Raw genomic sequence first — 18,926 nt, 5'->3', positions numbered from 1 at the left:
ACAGGACCATGCCAGGTGGGGGGGCACTGGGAGAGCTCCAGAGACACTCCCCCCTCCGTCTTCCCCTACCACCCTTAAAAACAAGCTCCCTAAGAGAAGATTAAAGAAGAGAGGTTGTCCTATTACAGCCTTGCCAAGCTGGGCTCCATTCAATGATTCTACTGGTGTCCCTCTGACGCACCCCAGCTTTCATATCTGTGTTAATCAAAAGCAAGTGGAGATGGGCCTGAGCCAGAACCATGAATCTGAACAGCCTGAGCTTTGTGCTGGGGGATGGGGAAGGAGGAATTCACACACCACACTTGCCTGTTGGAGCTTGGCCCCCCACTAAAGAGAAGGACTCGAAAGCAGATCTTCAGCTGAAACAGCCAATATAGTGAACTGTGTTGAGCTCAAACAAGTACAATGCGTTAAACAGCAGCTTTACTTCCAGCCACGGAAATCAGGTCCCTGTTATCACAGGCAGGAGAGGTTAAGACTTTAAATGCTGCAGTAGGAATCAGCGTGTTGAACCATTTCAAATCAACATGGACACGTCTCCACATACCATTAGAAAATACAAAATAACGCCAACACCTACAGTCGCAGGCCACGTGGCCTATTTACCAAACAACACCCAAGGTTAGTCATGTTGAGGGACTGCCACTGTACATGGACTGATTGGTAGAAACTGAAAAGAAGAGGACTCTCTTGATGTACTGACACCATACAAGGAAGGTGATGTTCTAACAGTCTTGGCAGAGATGCAGTTAAGGCGTGGGACCACATATCAATTTAATATTCAGATGGGCCCCATCTATCGAGTTTGGATCCAGAGCCAATCCCGATCTTCCCAAACTTTCAGAAGGGTGGTGGGATCCAGGGTGTCAAGGCCTGTCTTGGAGGTAAGTGGGAGATAAGAAGTCCTTTGTTCTTTGTTTTCTGTGGGGTTCACTTTTGTTGTCATGTAGTGGGTTATGCCAATCCATCTACCTTACTACTGCCCCATGAGGATGTCTGATCTTAGAATTCCCCCGCACCCCCAGCCATCAGACGCTTCCAAGTTACATTGCTTTAAAATTCAAAGCTGCTAATAATTAGAGATGGGCCTGAACTCAAACCCAGATTCCAAAGACTCCCAAACTTTGGAGATGCTTGAAGACTGAATTCCAGTCTTAGAGAGGCCTTCAAGACAGCTACGTTTCACCAGCACAGCACTTCGCGTGCAGGGCACCAACACCTCAGGCCCAAGAAACTACTTACATGTGAGAGAGTATCTCCTAGGACATATTTCTATCAGCTATAAGGCAGCAAATAAGGTTCATTTATCAAGAAGTCAGTAACAGATGAGTCTGACTTTCTAAAGATACGAATGAAAATAGGTCAGGAGACACTTAGAGTTCCCGAATTACACACAGATGTGCGCATCTGGGTCTATTACTCATAATCAGGGTGGTTTGCGCCTCCTTGACACTGAAGCATGACTCTAATGCACTTCTTTAGCAGTATGGTTCATATATTGATCTGTACTTGGTGAACCTTGCAGAGTCAGGGCCTGGAAAGAAAACATCCATTTATAAGTAGGTCACATCCTGTCTGCCTTAAAAGCTGCTTGTTATCCAGCTTTTCCTTGTTCTGTAAAGTTCTCCCAAGGGCAGATAACTTCCTTCACAGAGTCCTTACAGGCCCGGGGGCAGTCCTCCTCTTCCTCCTCAGAGTCTATTGGGTAGATTCTGCTCTCCAGAGGAATATCCACTTTTATCTGGAAGAAGCTGTGTTGCAAAATGAAAACGTGTCACACACAAGGCACTTTCTGACACAACGCGCAGCACAGAGTTTGGCTTTGAGTTTTTCTATTTCTCAGAGCATACTTTATGGACACAAGCCCACGTGACTTGAAGAGGGGAGAATATGCATACCAACCCCACTGAAGCAAAAGTGCTGAGTGCCACAGTTCCACAGCCAAGTGAATTAAGAGGTCTTGAATTTGTGGGTCTGTTTTTGCATTTTAGGCTCAGTTACCTGGTCAGGAGCAGAGATGGACCCAAAAGTGGGGGCGGGGGGAGGGTTTCCCATCTGGATTAATTTTAGGCTGGTGGAGAAACCAGGGCTAAGGCGGGAGGGTGATGGAATCTCCAGGCCAACACCTCTTGGGTCATCAGCTGGTGTTGTACTATTTTAACCCCAAATGGTGGGACTCTTGAGATCACCTCACGAGGTTCCCCCCATCTTGTTGTTTGTGCTTCCACCTCCGTGGGCCACATCTGAACCAGACCTGGGGAAAGACCCCTTCTGGGGTTGGAACCAAAGCCATAGGAGTGCATTTGGAAATTCAGTGGAGTCTGAGAAGCCGGATATGGGAGGCCTGCTTGCTAGACTTCTCTGACATTACCCACTAATGTGTTTTGAGGGCAACAACCAGTGCTGGATCTTTCCAGCAATGCTGCCACCCTCTCTGCCTATTATCAAGGTGGCCATTCAGCACAGGAACACAGCGCTCACACCAGGAAAGAGAGGCAGCATTTGAAGATCGACTGTGACTGGAGACAGGCAGCACAAAACCAAATAAGCTCTCCTGAGCTGTGGTTTTCAATTAGAGTGTAAAAAAATCCCTGTGGGGGCCTGAGTCCCAGTTCTTCTTGCAGGAAAACACATTAACTCAGAGAGATCTGCATGAGGTAAGATGACCGGGAAGGATACAGACTCCGAGGAGGCTCAGTGTGTGTCTGTCAGCAGCCTCCCGCCCTCAGCATCAGTCCCTGCGGCTCTATCTTACTTGTATCTGTGCATCTCACACTCTTTAATGTTTTGCTCTGTTGGAAGATTCTAATAGCTGCCACCAGTCACAGATCTGGGTGAAGTCTAAGCACCCATGTCCCTGATTAATGAAGGAGAAATTAAGTGTCCTTTGTTTAATGATAGCTGACACAGTAGAAGCCACCGCACAAGGCACAGACAAGCATGGCAAGGCTAAACCATGGGGGCTGAGGTGTTTCCCTGGAGACAGACTGCAAACACGGGGGCTGGAGCTATTAGTGGTTGGCAGCTGTGTGTGGGTGACAGGAACCCGAAAGCCAGGAGACAGTGTGAAAAGCAGTCATGAATGCAGCCCTGAGAGGGACCAGAGACAGAGCTTGGAAACTGTGAGCCAGGAAACTGCCCGCTGCTGTTTGTTTCTACTGTGTCCAGGGAAACAGGGCTGTGTAAATAAACAGGATTGCACCAAATACCTGACTCATAATCAATTTCTTCTCCTAATAGAAACAGCCCAATGGGCTACCCATTTGGGCCATGGGGAAACAGGATTTATCCTCACACAGGAAAGGAGGCAATATTATCCTGGTTTTACAGAGGGGGACAGATGTTAAGTGACTTGCCCAAGGTCATACAGGGAGTCTGTAGCGGAGCAGGGAATTGAAGCCAGATCTCCTAAATCCTAGGCTAAAGCCCTAACCACTGAGCCTGAGCCAAACTCCCCATCTCTTGTGCAGGCCCGGGCCGAGCAGAGGGTTAGAAGCTCCCCAGATACAGCTGTGTCCGAGGGAGGTGTGGAGGAGGAAAGATGAGGACACTGAAGTAGCAGTAGGGTATGTCATGCATGCTCAGGCACTGGGGTGCAGGGAGCCTCAGGATCACAATAACCCAGGCAGCTCGTTCCCACGGAGCATGGTGGACACAAATCCTGCCAAACCGAACTCCCACGTACTCCCTGCTGAATCCACGGGCAGGGCCGCCAGGGGGCAAAAGGAACCTTTTGACAGGGCCCCAAACCAAGTGGGCTTGAGACCTGCCAGGCGGGGACACAGCGCCCCTCACTAACATTTGCCCCAGAAGGACCTCTGTCACGACGGAGGGCAGTTGGCCCGAACCTGAATCGTGGCTCTGCGAGCCAGGTCTCAACACCCAGGGCAGGAGATGAGCCCAGCCCCACGGGACAGGAGCCAAAGCACCGCTACAGACACAGACTTACTCTCCAATACCCCCACTCCCCCAGGCCTCCCCTCAGTGGTAATTCTTTTCGAAGAGGCTGGTCTCCATTTCAGATTTGGTCCCTGCACCCCTACACACAAAAAAAACCCTCTGTGAAGCCCTGTCAACAGGGCACCCCAGGAGCATTGCAAGCAGCAGGCTGACATGGGGATTCATAGTCAGTGGGCACCGCAGCCCACGTAATGCGGGACAGGAGGGCACAGGGCAGTGAAAGTGAGCGACATTGCTGAGTTGGCCCCCTCCCTTGTGGAGCTAGAGGCCCCGGGCATTGGCTTACCGTGGGGCTGCTTCCCTGCAGGGATAGCTCTGAATCCAGACAGCTCCAGGGGAAGACAGCAGGGCCTGCAGGCGAGGCTCATCTGTAGCCTCCCGCACCAGCAGGCGGTGGCAGAAATGCTGTCCTGCAGACTCCCCATCCCTGGGCTGAAAGGGAAACTGGGGCTGCTCTGTTAACTAATGTGTGTTTTGTTTCTCTGGCTTACTGGCTGGTTCCTAGCTTGTCTCTACAGGGTTGGGGGGTGGCGGTGGTCGTCCCCATGCCCACCCCATCCACAAACTTCCTGCTGGCCCCAAGAGCAGAGGAGATGAATGGTTTCATGCACACAGTGGACTGGTGGAAAGGTAGAGGCACTAGCTGGCTGGGAGCAGGTATGAAACTGGTTTGGGCACAGCAGGCCAGGCCTGGCTATAGATGCTAAGCAAGAGCTGGGGGCTTGGGAGACACTGGGAGAGATCTCTGCCCTTCCTCCCACCGCCGAGCTTGGGGGTCTGCCACCCGCGGCTCAGCAGCTGCAGCCTCTGGTGATCGTCATCGCTGAGAGCCTGCCCCAAAGGCTGGTGGTGTTGTGGGAGGGAGCCTTTGCCTGCTGGGTATTTCCCTCTTTCCCTTCCCCTGTCTCCTAATTTGAAAATTCTGAAAAGTTGAAGAGCTTTTCAGAAGTTGTACGCATCTTGGCAAGACCCTCTGACTTCTCAGGGCTCTTCCACTTGTCGGTGAGAGACGGAGAGCACCCATCTCAGTGACTCTGCCCCTGCATTGAGGGCGGTGACGGAGGGGGTGGGTGGGGTGGTAAGCCACCTTTGCATGCCCCATATTCTGAACCTATTCAATGCCCCTAGTGTAAGTTAGAGCCATCTCAGAGCTGTGCTTATACCCTACTTCTCGCAGTTCTCTGAGAGCAGAGCCGTAGCACTGTGAGCTCTGTCCGTGTCCCTCTCTGCACCTGGCCCATCCAGGCATTCTCAGGGGGCTGTGTCTTCCCCATGGGAGGCCCCTTCATGCTGCCAGAGTGCAACATATAATTAGGCGGAGAGACCATGGCTAGTGACGTAGAGACACCACTGCCTGGGAGTCCCTCTCATTCAGGCTGGCCGCGTGTAATCACTCAGAGCTGAGTTCCTTCACATACCACAGACAGGTGTACTTACTTGGTCATTTTTTTGGACTTCTGCTGCAGTTGTTGTTCCAGGTCATCCAGTGGCTGGACCTTTCCGTGGGTGATAGCCGGGCACTTTGGCGAGAGAGTGGCAAACATCGGTGAGTTTAAACATCCCCGTTTCAAGAACCTGCTGAAGGACAAGGTCGTCCGGGATTTGGGAGGCACCTTGGCTTCCATGTTCCCCGGCACCTGACTGTTGCAAGTGCCCGATTCAGAGTCCATGGAGATCTCAGTGCTCTCAGTGATAGAAGGAAAGTGGTTAGAGTTGGACCCATTGCCTTCCCACTTGCTCTCAAAGCAGGAGGTGCTGTCTAGGGCTATGCTAATGGGTGAGGGGCAGACAGTGCTGTTTGGCAGAGTGATGTGTCCAGGGGATTGGAAAGGCAGGTTGTTTGAGATGTGGCAGGAGGGGTGCGAGGTTGATGGAGATGAAGGAACAGAGGTACCGGTGTACACAGCCAGGTGAGGGACTGGAGCAGTGAACTGACACAACTGCAGAGAAGAAAAGGAGACATTTTAGAGCAGGAAAAGCTGCCTGCTAGTCACAGGATACACAACACCAAGCCCCAAAACTCTCCCTCTAGCTACCAATTGGAAATAATGCCCTTGGAGTAGGCAAGTGAAAGATTACGACCACTTTGGGGGATATATAGTTTACTGGAGCTCATAGATTTCAGCAATGTAGGGCAGGTAAATACCTCGATAGGTAGGTAGACAGACTATGTATATTAGAGACTGTGTGATGGTGCCCTCTAGTGACTGGCCCTGAGCTAGGCTAAGGGACCTACTACTGCTAGCTGCTGGAAGAGCTCTCTCTTAGCTCAGATGATAGAGCTTGTGTTCTTGGATCTCCAGGACCTGGCATCCCAGCAGGATGTACATAGTAATGGTGGTTGTCAGATCCATAACAAAAGGAACCTCTTTATCTGTCTGGCACGGAATTACCCCTGGCACATCTACCGTGCCATAGAAATGCTGAGGATTATTAATAACAACGCTCCAGAGAGCAAACACTCAGATGGTGAATCAGGTTGACAGCTTTTGGGCCATACTGTAGGTGAGGCTGATGAAAACTTAGGCTAGAATTTCCCAACATGGAGGGCCTCTGACTAGGCCATGGGTGAAGAGGAGAAGTGCTACCTGACCCCAGATGTGTCCCCTCAAAGAAAAGAGAGTCCTGTCTGCTCGTTCAAGCTGCTGTCTGCTCCTACAGCCACCAAGGGGCATCCCTAGCTGAGCAGCATGGAGCCCTGGGGCCGTGAGGGAACTGAGAAAGGGAGCAGCTAGAGGGCAGAGCAAAGGAAAGGAAAAATACAGGGAACAAAAGAGAGAGACTAGACAGAAAATTAAAAGGAGGGGAAATTACCCAGGAGAAAAGAAGGGAAGGGAGACGGGCAGAACAAAAGAGATGGTGGCAGCTGGGTCAAACCATCATGGTAGCTCCACCAAACCAACGCTGGAAACTGCTTCCACAGGAATGGCCCAAGCTCATTGCAACCCCAATGCATCCTGGAGGAATTTGGACCTGGATCAGAGCCTGCATTTCACAGGCCATTAATAATGGTCTGAGCCAAAATCCCACCAAGAACACACCGAACTTGGGGGAAGGTAGGAGGAATCCAGACCCAGACTTTGGAGCTTGAGCTCACCTCTAACAAGATGGGCCCAGACAGCAAGAAACGTATTCACATGTGGGTCTAAACACTCCAGTGCTGAGCTGGGAGATTTGCCTTGAGACCCATCTCTCATGGCCTTTTACGGCTTTAGGGCAGCTAACTCAGCTCTGTTCTATCACTTTTCACCCCAAGATCACAAAGGGCTTCATGAAGGTAAGTGGGTATCATTATCCCCTTTATAGAACTGGGTAAAATGAGTCATAGAGATGTGACTTGCCCAGGATCAGAGCCTACATCTCCTGATTCCTAGTCACCTGTCCTACCCCTGGACCAGACCCCTAGATTGTTGCAATATTGTTGATACAAGTTGCCTTTGCTTGTCCTGTCAGCTTAGCCAAATCTTAGCTGCACAGGAGAGCTGCCAGCTCTTCTTCACTACAAACTCTGATTCCCCTCTCCAAAGGATACAATTTGGTGTTATCTTCAGGGCATCCTCCCGCAAAGCACTGTGCATTGGGGATAGGACAATCCCCGCCTGTCTGCCCCTGCATCAAAGAACCAGAGGGAAGCCAGATGCAGAGTTTTGTTCTGGCTTGTTGCCTGTGGTGGGCTTCCACACAATCAGATCAACTCTTTTTATTACCTTTTTTTAGGTTTGTAATATAAGAAAGAGCTGGCGAGAGAGAATAGGGATTGAACCTCCTTGAAGAACAAAGGACAGAGGCGCTCAAAAGAAAAGATACAATTCCCTGACTGCTTCCCTGCCACCGAATGCAGCACTTTTCAAACCTGATTGTCATGGGGAAACCTGACACATGAGACCCGGAGATGCGAGGGATTCTCCTCCTGTATTTGTGGCTGAGGTCGGTGGAATGCTTTGAGGGCTTTCTGACAAGCAGGAGCTGTCCCCTCCATGACCTCTCTCCTTCTGGCTCAGCCAGACTTTGGGGAACTCTAAACTTGTTGCTTTGAGCTGCGCTAAGAAGAGCTAGCACTATCCTAGCTATGCAGATGCTTCCATCCACCAAACTCCCTCCCATTGGCCTTGAAGATGGCAGATCTCCCGGGGAATGAGGCACTGAAGAATTCATCTCTTCTTTGTTTCTTTCCCTTACACGCTGATGTGGCCAACTGTAAGCATAGCTGGGATTGCACAGAATGGCCTGTGGCTGCACTTATAAGGACAATGCTCAGGCCGGAACGAGAATGAATGTTGGATTCATTTCATGCCACAGGACGGGCCTTAGGGACGGTGAGGCGTGGAGGTGCTCAGAGAATAAGAGCAGCAATAGGAAGTTCAGTGAGGGTGTAAAGGTCTGTCTCCATGAGCTAGCAGGAAGAATGGATGGGCCAGATGCTGGGGCTCCAGATCCCAATCTGCCTTTGGGAAATCATCGCTTTCCAGAGTCGGAATATCTCAGCATTTCTGCGACTTGGACAGAGTTACTCTGAAGCATGTACAGTGATGAACCAAAAGGGGGAGATAAAGGGCACCTGAGGCCTGATCGAACATCCACTGAAGTCACTGGAAAGATTCCTACTGGCTTCAGCAACCGCTGGATTGGGCCATGGTTACCAGGCGGATTGTTATAAGGGTGCTCATCTTACCTAATTCATTAAAGAGAGATTAGTTGTAAGCAGGGAGTTCAGGGAGACTATAAGGCTCTGCTAGTTACATCTAGTGACAACCCAGTTAGCCCCCGAATCTGTTACAACATGGTTAAAGCATGTAGCGAGGGCGGGACTTTGGTTATGGATGGCATAACCAGGATAAGATCTGACTTGAAGGTGTGTGTGTGACGGACGCCATCTTGGCTGACTCCTCAAGGACTGACCCAGGGACCTCTGGAACTAACAAGCACAAGCCTCAAGGCTGTCTAGCTGTGGCTGTAACAGTCTCGTGACCTCCTTGGGAGACCTAGTGCACACCCTCATCCGTGGGTTACACAAGCTCAGAGGGAGAATCTGCCAATGATCTAATCTTCGATTACGCATTTCAGGCTTCTCCAAGGCATGGCTTTTCCATAAGGTTCTAAATAAGTCTCTACCAACCGAAATAAAAATATGCTCAACTTTTTAAACAAAAATGTTAAAAGCAGCAGCACAAAAAATAAATACACACATGCAAAGAGACAACACAATGAAGGTCCAACACAATGGTCTTTTCCATTTTCTACATACACTTTTATTAGACAGGTGAGCTAACGCAAATAAAGCATGGACATGATGGATAAAAGTCAATGGAGATCCATTGGAATACAATGAAATCCAATGGACACGAAATCCAGTGGACGCAAACTATTTCTTGGCAGATACGGAGTGAAGTTCAATTCATAGCATGCTGAGGGGGATGGCCAATAAACAGTCCTACTCAGAGAAGATGAAGAGCAAGGGGTGAACACAGCCAGCTACAAATGGAATACACTGTGAGACAGGGCACCAAAAATGAGCTTCCTTCTAAGAGCGCTGGTATTTGGTCATGATCTTGCCAGTCCTGGGTAGATGTTTAACACTCATAGGGTCTGCCAACACTGCTTCTGAGGTGTGGCTGCACCACATATAGACGCAGTAAAGCTGCAGCAGCATGGGCCGGTCAGGCCCACCCAGGACCCTGGGTACATAATATGCAAGCAGCTAGCCCATGCTCCTGCGGCTTCCCTGCTGCTGTTGTCGGAGCTATCCGGGCTGCAGTCACGCCTCTGACTGCCGTACCAAACTGATGGCTGGGCAGCGTTGGGACTGAGATAAAATCTGGGGAAACCTATCAATGGAGATGAGACCTAAAATCGCATCATTAAGCCAACTGACTGGAACCTATTTTATTACTTGTGTTACGACAGCATCTACGAGCCCCAATCTGGCACAAGTGGGACTCTCGAGCTAGGATTTTTAAAGGAGCCTAATGGAGTCCTGTCATTAATAATGGGATTTGTGTGTCTAATTCCCCTAGGCTGATTGGAAAATCCCAGCCTAGAGTTGCAGCCTGGCTTTTCCTGGGAAGGTCAATGAGGTGTCTCCAAGGACAGGGTTCTCTATGCCCACTCAGACAACTGTTAGCCCCTGACTGCCGATGGGATTCCAGCCTCATTGGAGGCCTTCGTTTTTCTAACTCACTGGTGAGGGCATCTCTGTGGGCGGGAGAGTAATAGTAAAAGAAAGAAGCAGCCCAGAATAGAAGCAATGTGTGTGAGAGATGGAAGGACTTCCCTTCACCTCCTCCCTCCCCACACTGCCCAGGACATTAGGACTGGCTGCTGTTTTGGAGACATAAAGCCCTGGGTGGAACAAAGGTGCACCCGCTCCCATCAACTTGCAAGAGTTTGCCCTGAGAAGGGACCGCATGAAGTGGCCCAAGGTGACAGCAGGGAATGTTGGAGGCTCCCCAGCTCCAAACCCTGACATGGTACGGATGGTGTCTCTCTGAAAAGCACCACCACACTGCATGGCGAGAGCCTGATGTGGATGCAGCGTGGAGCTCCTGAGCATCGGCTGCTGAGCCTGTGACCTTGACAAATGCTGTGGGAGCTGAACTGCACTGGCTACTGAACAACTGTGCAGCTGCAAGGCACTGGCTGTAGCTGGCATGGCTCTGCCCCCAGAGCAGAAAGGCCCTCGGGCTGAAACTCATGTCCAGATAAAGAGGAGAAACTACTTCTGAGATTCGACACCTCCACAGCACCTTAGCCCTGTTGCCAGCCACATCCTGCTCTCGCTGCCTCCAGTAAAATCATCCCAGCGAGAGCAGTGGATGAGCAAGACCGAAAGGATTAAAACATTTTCTGAGCCTCAACATTTGCCCATCCCCCAGCATCCCCTAAATTCTGAAGGAGGAGGAAGCTTCTTTACATTCCACCCCTGGGTTTTTCACAAATCCCATCGTGTCCTAGTGACCTTGGCTGGTCCAGCCCCGGGGGCTTCCCAGGCAGGTTTGGTATCTCCCTGAAATGTGCTTTGTACCTAACTGGAGGGTTTAGGTTTCAGGAAGTAATTTCCACTCCCCATTCCCTCCAAAAAGGAACAAGAGAGTATTCTATTACAATAGGGGCTGAATCAGCCCTTCGGACCTCTCCTGAACACAGCGGCTTCTGGGATACTGGGCTACAAGCCGGGATGACCACTGGAAGCCGAGGTTTGTTCATTTTTAACAAGGGGAAAGAGCATTGCAGGGCAAAGACAAGACAAGAGCGAGACAGGGTTTGCTAAAGGAAACCCATCCGGAGCGAGGCATTGCTCTTCTACCCATCTGTACTAGCAGGAGGCTGCTCTTCCCTCCAGGCCCGTGCATAACTCATTACATGGGTGAGTTCCTGAGGGACAAGGGGAAATCCCTTTCACTGACTGGAGGTCTCAGCTAATCACCTCTAGGCTGAGATCTTCAAAGCTGCCTAAGGAATATGGGGGCCCAATTACTTAAAATGACTCAGGCATCCAAACCACCTAGGTGCCTTTGGAAATGTTAACCTTGTTGCTCCCACCAGGAATTCCCCCCCTCCCCATCCTTCTGCACAGCTGCCGAGCACAACTGCAGCCTCCATGTGCTCCCTCCTATTGCCACATTGGTGCGAGACACCCGAAGTGGAGCCCTGGCAGAGCTGGCCAGCTGCCTAGAGCGGTGCTTGGGGTACTAGCAGTGGGCACGCTCCCACCACATGACTGAGAGTGCCAAGAGGTGATGGACCTTCTTGTGCTCCCGCTGGGGTGGGGTGGCTCTGCGCCACCTGACGCAGAGGACGGGGACAGGCGAAGGAGCTGCGTTCTATGCTGCCTTGTGCATCATAACTGAATCACTGTCCGAGTTCTCTGGGTCGCGGGCAGGGATTTAAGAGGCAGAGAGACCCAGATGGAGTTTTGGATCCTCCTGGGCAGGGTTTGGGGCAGTTACAAAACATTCCTTCCCTGACTTGTAAAAAGAGCCCATTGCACGGGACCCACAATGAGATTCGGACACAGCCGGCTTTCGGACTCTAGCAGCATTTCCGTGCTGTGACGTGACATCTGTTGCTTCAGATGCCATGGCAACCTGCAGGAACCAGGCTGCAGGGAGAACGGGGGCTGGAAAGGTAAAGCACCACTGACACCTGCAGGTGGGGGGCAGGAATCTCAGCACCAGCCTTGCCAGCAGCCCCTTGTCTTGTCTTTCCCCTGCTTTGTGCCCTAGACAAGGATCTGGAGCCTACTTAAGAGGCTCCTGCTTGAGCTGGCTCCTACGATCCAGCCTGCTCATAACCTGGGTAATGTCCACGTTTGTTGCTGCTTCTTTAGCCTTGGCCTCTTCTTCCTGCTGCCTCAGGATGACGGGGCTGGGGCTGGAGCGGAGGTGACGGCGTGCGAATGGGAAACTGGAACTAAGCAGAGAGAGATGCAGGGAGTTACTGGGGGACAGAGAGAGGCAAAACTGACCAGAAAATGGGTCCTTGTCACCAAAAGCCCAAGGAACCTGCTTGGAGGGAGGGGCGTTGTTAGTGTCCTCCATTTGGAGCAAACAACCTGCTTAACCAGGGTACAGAACATGCAGACTCACATTCCAGACATCTCAGCAGAACCCAGCCCAAGAGCCCGGCCCTGCCACAATTAATATCAATATCAGAACTCCCCAGAGCTTCTTCAGGAGCCAGACTGGGCCCCAGACTCAGTCCTCGATGCTGCAAATGTTTATGTCTGCATGTGACTATCGTCCCACTGCAGTTCAGCAGCAGGATGCACTGAGCAGACTTTTCCCATGGCATTTCCTGCAGATTCATCCTCCCAACCCATTTGCACACCACCCAGACGTTCCGTTGTTATGGGATTTCATACAAGCAGAAACTTGATGGTGAGACTGTGCAGGATTACGACACTCTATATAAACCACTTAGCTGGGAAAGGCTCTACAGTGGCATGAAGACGTCATGAAAATGGGACCAGGTTTGAATCGGCCAAACTGCTCAAATGTCACGGATTTCAAATTGTGCTGGGAATATTTTGTCCATCTCTAGTCAATGAGGGCCCAGTTCTGCCACCCACAATCACTCTGAGTTCACACTGAAATCAGTGGAACTATCTGCATAGGAAGGTACGACTTATCATGAATAAAGGTGGCAGAATCTGGCCCTAACCAGGGAAAATAGCTGTAAAATAGTAGCAAGCCCCCTCTCCTGTCTCACTTAGAATCTCTTAGATAGGACATTGGATATAGAAACATCGAAATTCTGACACCACCCCAAATCCAACAATAACCCCCAAATTTCCCTTGGCTGGTGCCAATTATTCCAAAGTAAGAGACGGTTGTTTTCGACAGACAGCAAATAACACAGCAATTCGTTGAGCAAGAAGTGCCTGGCCTGAAATCTCTGAGCATCCAGATGGCCTCAGGTAGAGAAGAAATACCAATTACAGAAACAGCCTATTCAATTAAATCCCTGAGGCTCTGCGTGAGGTGTGCGTGTGGTCTCCTGTCACAGCGTCTGAACAAAGGCAGTGCATTATGAGATAACATATGATGCTGATCCTTGACACTTTGATCACATCTTTCAGCTAGAGATCTCAGGGCGCTTTCAAACAACAGCTGGTTATGAATTCCACCAGCCCTGGGAGACAGGTGACATAATACCCATTTCACAGGAGGATATGTTGAGATACAGAGAGACGGAGAGCCTGATTTGTAAACGTGCATTAGTGCACACGTCATTTCCACCACTGTGCCAATTAGGAAAATGCATGTGCAAAGTAAGAGGTTTATGGAGCATGCACATTTTAAAAGCAAACATGGTCTCAGTGAATGGACTGAAGCCACACAAATCAGTTGCAGAGCTGTCAGCAGAACAAAAGGGTCCTTGCTCCTAGTCCCAGATATGGGAGTAGCAAACTACCCCTCCATTATACACATTGGCAGGCAACTAACACTGAGCCTGAACCATTGAAGTCAATGGGAGTTGTGCCATTGACCTCAATGGGATTAGGATCGGGGCCGTTTTGTCCTTAATCATCAAACGTGCTAGAAGGGATGGGAATGATGGGTGAGATTTTTACAAGTGCTCCCTACATTGGCCTAACTGCTAGTGACGTCAACGGGCACTTTACCATTGACTTCAATGGGGCAATTAGACCAGTGTTTCTCAACAATCGGTCCGTGGACCGGCACTGGTCCCTGAGATCTCCCTGACAAAGTTTAGGAAGGCAGCAAGCCAGCCCTAGTCTCAAGAAGGTTGAGAAACATCGTTAGACCAGTGCTCAAACCCTGCCCAAAACGCTTTCTTTAGTGAAATGCGCTGCCTGCTTGGCTGCAAATTACTTCCCTCCCTTCATGAGGAGTTTCACCTTACACTATCCTGAGTGGACCTAGAGCAAGGCTCTTCTATAACCTCTACTCGCAAGGCATATCGTGCTGTGATGCCCCTCTCTGGCTGTTTAAACAGGAGCTTTCATGTCCTCTGTGACGTACAGATCTCTCTCTCTCTCTCTCTCCACTTCCTTTGCTTTTCCACGATGGAATCATTATCAACAACAATGAAAACAAGTATCAAATAGGCAGCCTTTGATGTGTTTTTCTCTCTCAGCATCTGCTGGATGCTGTCTGAAGTGTGAATATTACATCCCGGGAGCAGCTATCTGCAAACATTAATGCATATGCCGGGATTACAAGCGGCCTCTCCAGGATGTGCGGTAGGGCGGCAAGACCGTGGCGGCAGCTGAGGGTGTTACTGAGCTGCACATTGCATCTGCTGGGGGCAGGGGAGGGAGGAATCGTAATCAGTTATCATCTTCTATTGCAGTAGTGCCTGGAAGAGCCCTGGACCAGGGTTCCGCACCGCTTGGGAAGGAACAAGAACAAATCAAGAGCCGGTGGGGTCTCTGCAGAGGAGACACAATCTCCTGATAGGGATCCCAACGTGCCTGAAGCATGGGGTAAGCTGGCATCTGTAACTCCTCCTCAATGACCTTAACTCGACCGGCCATTGGAGTGGTGGCCCCCAGTAAGAACCTGATCCAAAGCCCACTGAAGTTAGCTGGAGTCTTTCCATTAACTTCAATGGGCTTTGGATCCGGCCCTATGAGAGCAGAGTTTGTGAGACCCTTACTCCTTACTTGCTGGGTTATGGGCTGTCAGGGGCACAGAGAAAGAGGAGCTCCCTGTCCCAGAGGCAGCAAGCCACCCCTTTTGGCTCTGACATGGCAAGTTCGGCCTGATGAGATGGCTGTACTTAAACCAGGCTGCCTGAAGTCACAGAATCATAGAAGATCAGGGTTGGAAGGGACATCAGGAGGGCATCTAGTCCAACCCCCTGCTTAAAGCAGGGCCAATCCCCAATTTTTTTTTGCTCCAGATCCCTAAGTGGCCCCCTCCAGGATTGAGCTCACAACCCTGCGTTTAGCAGGCCAATGCTCAAACCACTGAGCTAACCCTCCCCCCACAAAAGTCCCTGAAACTGCTGTGACAGCTGATGTGAGAAGCCAGCATTTGATCTGGAAACAGTCTTGTGGAGCCTGATTTTCCAGTGCCTTGCACCTTGTGCCCGCATTCCCACCAGCGCAAAAGGGAGTGTCAGACACTATTACTCTGCTCTGCTTTGCACTGGTGTAAATAGCTACCTGAGCGCAGGGCTGCGAGTGCTCACACCACACAAATGCCACGTGCCATGGAGGAGAACAGAGTTACCCCATCTTGTCTTAAAACCCAGAGGGCTTTGGATGGGATCACTTTAACCCTGCGTAGGTTCTCTCAGGCCTGATGTACAGCACCCTTCTGGGGGCGGGTAATGATTAGCTCAGCAGTCACAAAAAGGATTTAGCACTTGCCAGATAGGCTCTGACTGCACACAAGCCATTTCCACGGGGTTCACAAACAAACAGGGTAATCAGCAAGACTTAAATCCACTGTAATTAAACAAATGTCTAAATCACAGTCATTTTGCTGAAACTCAGGCTCTTTGTAGCCCCAGCACAATAAAAAAAGCACATAACCCACAATCACACCGCAATTTACTTGCCTTTTTTTCACTGTCTCTTGGGGCACAATGGCCTTGGCCAACATCTCCTTGTATATTGGAGACTTTAAATAGCGACCATAAGAGTCCTACTGGGGGGAAAAGGGAAACCAGTAGTTACGAATTGCAAACAGCCTAATTAAAATCATCTTGGAGTACAGTGCTCAGGAGCCAATGAGGCTGAGAAATTGGAAATCTCGCCCAACAGATCTCATTCATTAAAACTAACAGCTTCTCATGGGACGGGAAAGTCCCTGATGTAGAATTCAGAATGAAAAGGGGACTGATGAGCCTAGCTCAAGACTAAGGTCTTTTAGGCTACGTCTACACTGCAATAAAAAACCCACTCCCCAAGTCTCAGAGCCCAGGTCCACTGACGCAGGCTCACAGGGCTCGGGCTGCGGGGCTAAAAATAGAGGTTCAGGCTTGGTCTGGAGCTGGGCTCTGAGTCCCACCCCTCTCGTGGTGTTTCAGAGACCAGGCTCCAACCCAAGCCCGAACGTCTACACTGCCATTTTTAGCCCTCCAGCCTGAACCCCGCCAGCCTGAGTCAGCTGAACCAGGCCAGCCAGGGGTCTTTTACTGTAGTGTAGATGGACCCTCACTGTCATCGCAGTCTGCGTCAAAATCTAGTGCTGGGCCATGTCTTCAGCTGGTGCAAAACAGCACAGCTCCGCTGACGGCAATGCCAATTCCCCCCAGATGCAGGTCTGGCCCCCAGTGCCCCTCTTTTCTAAGTGTGCTGTCTAGATCATACGTGAGGGGAGGTCCCAGCTGGGCCGTTATTTCTTGTTACCGTAGTCTAATGGACTACACTGCCTTGATCTAGCTGAGAGTCAACACAGCTCCAAACATCACATCTACAATAGGGTGCCTGCCTACGGACCAGGGGAAAGTGCATGTAAACACAGGACAAAAAGCTTACTTTTCAGGAGCAGCACCACAGCATATGTTCTTGGCACAAAAGTCACCTATTTGTACCCCAGTGTTATGAACCTTCCCTCAATTATCGCTGGAACACACTCTGCTAAAATGTGCATCCTACCACATGTTGACTTGATCTGGGATGCAAAATGATAGATGCCGAATAGGGTGGGCATCTATAACTCCACAAAACAATAATGACAATCAATGCTCATATAGCACCATAAAGTGCTGTACAAACATTGATTAATATAGCCTCACAACCCTAATTAATTCAGGGAAATTCTGTGGCCTGTGTTATACCAGAGATCAGACTAGATGATCATAATGGTCACTCCTAGCCTTATAATCTAGGACAGTTTTTTCATCCCCACTTGACAGATAGGAAAAATGAACCGTAGAGGAGCTAAGTGATTTGTCCAAGGCTCGGTGTGAGTCAGTGGCAGAGTTAAGGTTTGAAGTTGGAATTTCCTAGCTCACAGCCCTGAGTTCTATCTACTAACTAGAGCATGTTGCCTTACAATGGGATGGCATGAACCACTTCTTTCCCACTGCAGGGCAGCAAGTGGTCTCCTTTCAAATAGGGATCACTTGGGAGCAATGGCAGCTAGCATGCAGAGACACGGAAAGGCACAGACAAGCTGGGATGCCATCTGGATTTGTAAGCAAATGACAAACCTTTTTCATGAGCATATAAATATGAGTCTGAGCAGCATCTAAAACGTAGCGATGAGGGTGCTTGAGACCTTTGACTGTGATGCCCATCGTTGTGCCATCAATGTTAATCCAGCGCCTTGCCCCTGGAGCGAGGAAGAGTCTGAAACCAGAAACAGTCAATTTCATGAGGTGAGAACTAACAGAGACTGTTCTGCTTCCACTAATGGAACGAAAAGTGCTTTCAACTGCGAGCCAGAATTCACCCCTGGTTCTTTTTCATACCGTAGGGTAGTAAACCTCCCTTTCGCCAGAATGACCACCTCATGCACCACCTACAATCACATGCTTTGATGCCACAATTTACAGTATTAACAATATTTTGCACTCAGAACCTACTCCAAAACCCAATGTGGGTCTTTCCAAAGACTTCCATGGGCTTTGGGTTAGCCCCTCATCCAGAAAGCTCCAAGCGCTTTCTTGAATATTAATTAATGAAGCCTCATAACACTAATGAGAAGTACGGACATAATACCATCCCCATTCTCCAGACTGGATAGAGGAGGCTGAACCTCACAGAATAAGACTTAGGCAGAACCCAGAGCTTTTGTCTCCCAGAAAGACTAACCCTCTCCCTTGTATGAATCGTGTAGGTGGAAAGGGGAGGGGGGAAAATTGCTTTATAATAAAACAACGTTTGTTTTCTTTATTTAAAGGGACTTCCTTCCTACAGTGGGACTATCCCACATGCGTGCTTCATGCCGGCTCCCAAAGGAAATCCCGGCAGATACTCAGCAATACACTTTTCCTAGAGGAGAGCAACACAAGACAAGGATAGGGATGGCAACACATCAGGAAGGTGGACTGAAAACCAAAGCATCCTAACACTCACTTGTAAATTTCTTCTGCTTTTTCTTTGACCTTGGATTGGTCTCCATACTTCAGGTCCTCACAGGCTTCCCAGAACCCCAGGTTCTCTCCTGAACAATGAGGGATCAGTGACAAGGGTGGGAGAGGGACAAAGAAAATGATGGCTGAGTGAAATAAAAATCCACAACTGAATTCACTTGATTCAATATTTGTTGGCCAAGCTCCTGAAATTATGTCTCCGATTATGACAGTCACCCTGAGGCTTTCTGTTTGGCATAGGCTTTTTGATGGCTCTCTGCACAAGGATGAATTTCACCTTAAGTGCATATAAAATTGACATATGCAATTTCTTATTAGCATCAGTTGATTTGTAGGTGGTCTGGCAACAAACCAGCTCACTTTGCAGAGTGAGTTCTTTGCTATTGAATTTTATGTCCTCTGCCACTAGATGGCATTGCATGCACTGACTCTACAGCCTGTCTCCACAAACG

At 49.8% G+C, this 18,926-nt stretch overlaps 1 protein-coding gene across 1 annotated transcript in view; it reads right to left on the bottom strand.

Annotated features, from left to right (window-relative positions):
• Positions 1–406: 406 nt before the first annotated feature.
• The window catches only part of RGS9 (regulator of G protein signaling 9), a 78,407-nt gene continuing 59,887 nt past the window's right edge, over positions 407–18,926 (bottom strand). The window contains exons 17-22 of the mRNA XM_084646772.1: positions 18,458–18,545; positions 17,590–17,728; positions 15,991–16,076; positions 12,252–12,369; positions 5,398–5,900; positions 407–1,751 (exon numbers count right to left, since the gene is read on the bottom strand). Of these exons, the coding sequence (XP_084502898.1) occupies positions 1,595–1,751; positions 5,398–5,900; positions 12,252–12,369; positions 15,991–16,076; positions 17,590–17,728; positions 18,458–18,545 (1,091 nt within the window). The 3' untranslated portion in view covers positions 407–1,594. The remainder of the gene's footprint in view (positions 1,752–5,397; positions 5,901–12,251; positions 12,370–15,990; positions 16,077–17,589; positions 17,729–18,457; positions 18,546–18,926) is intronic.

The sequence above is a fragment of the Lepidochelys olivacea genome (genome assembly GCF_965140295.1).
Source record: "Lepidochelys olivacea isolate rLepOli2 genome assembly, chromosome: 14".
NCBI lineage: Eukaryota > Metazoa > Chordata > Testudines > Cheloniidae > Lepidochelys > Lepidochelys olivacea.
The sequence above is the reverse complement of the archived record's forward strand: the minus strand, read 5'-3'. Positions and strand labels throughout refer to the sequence as shown.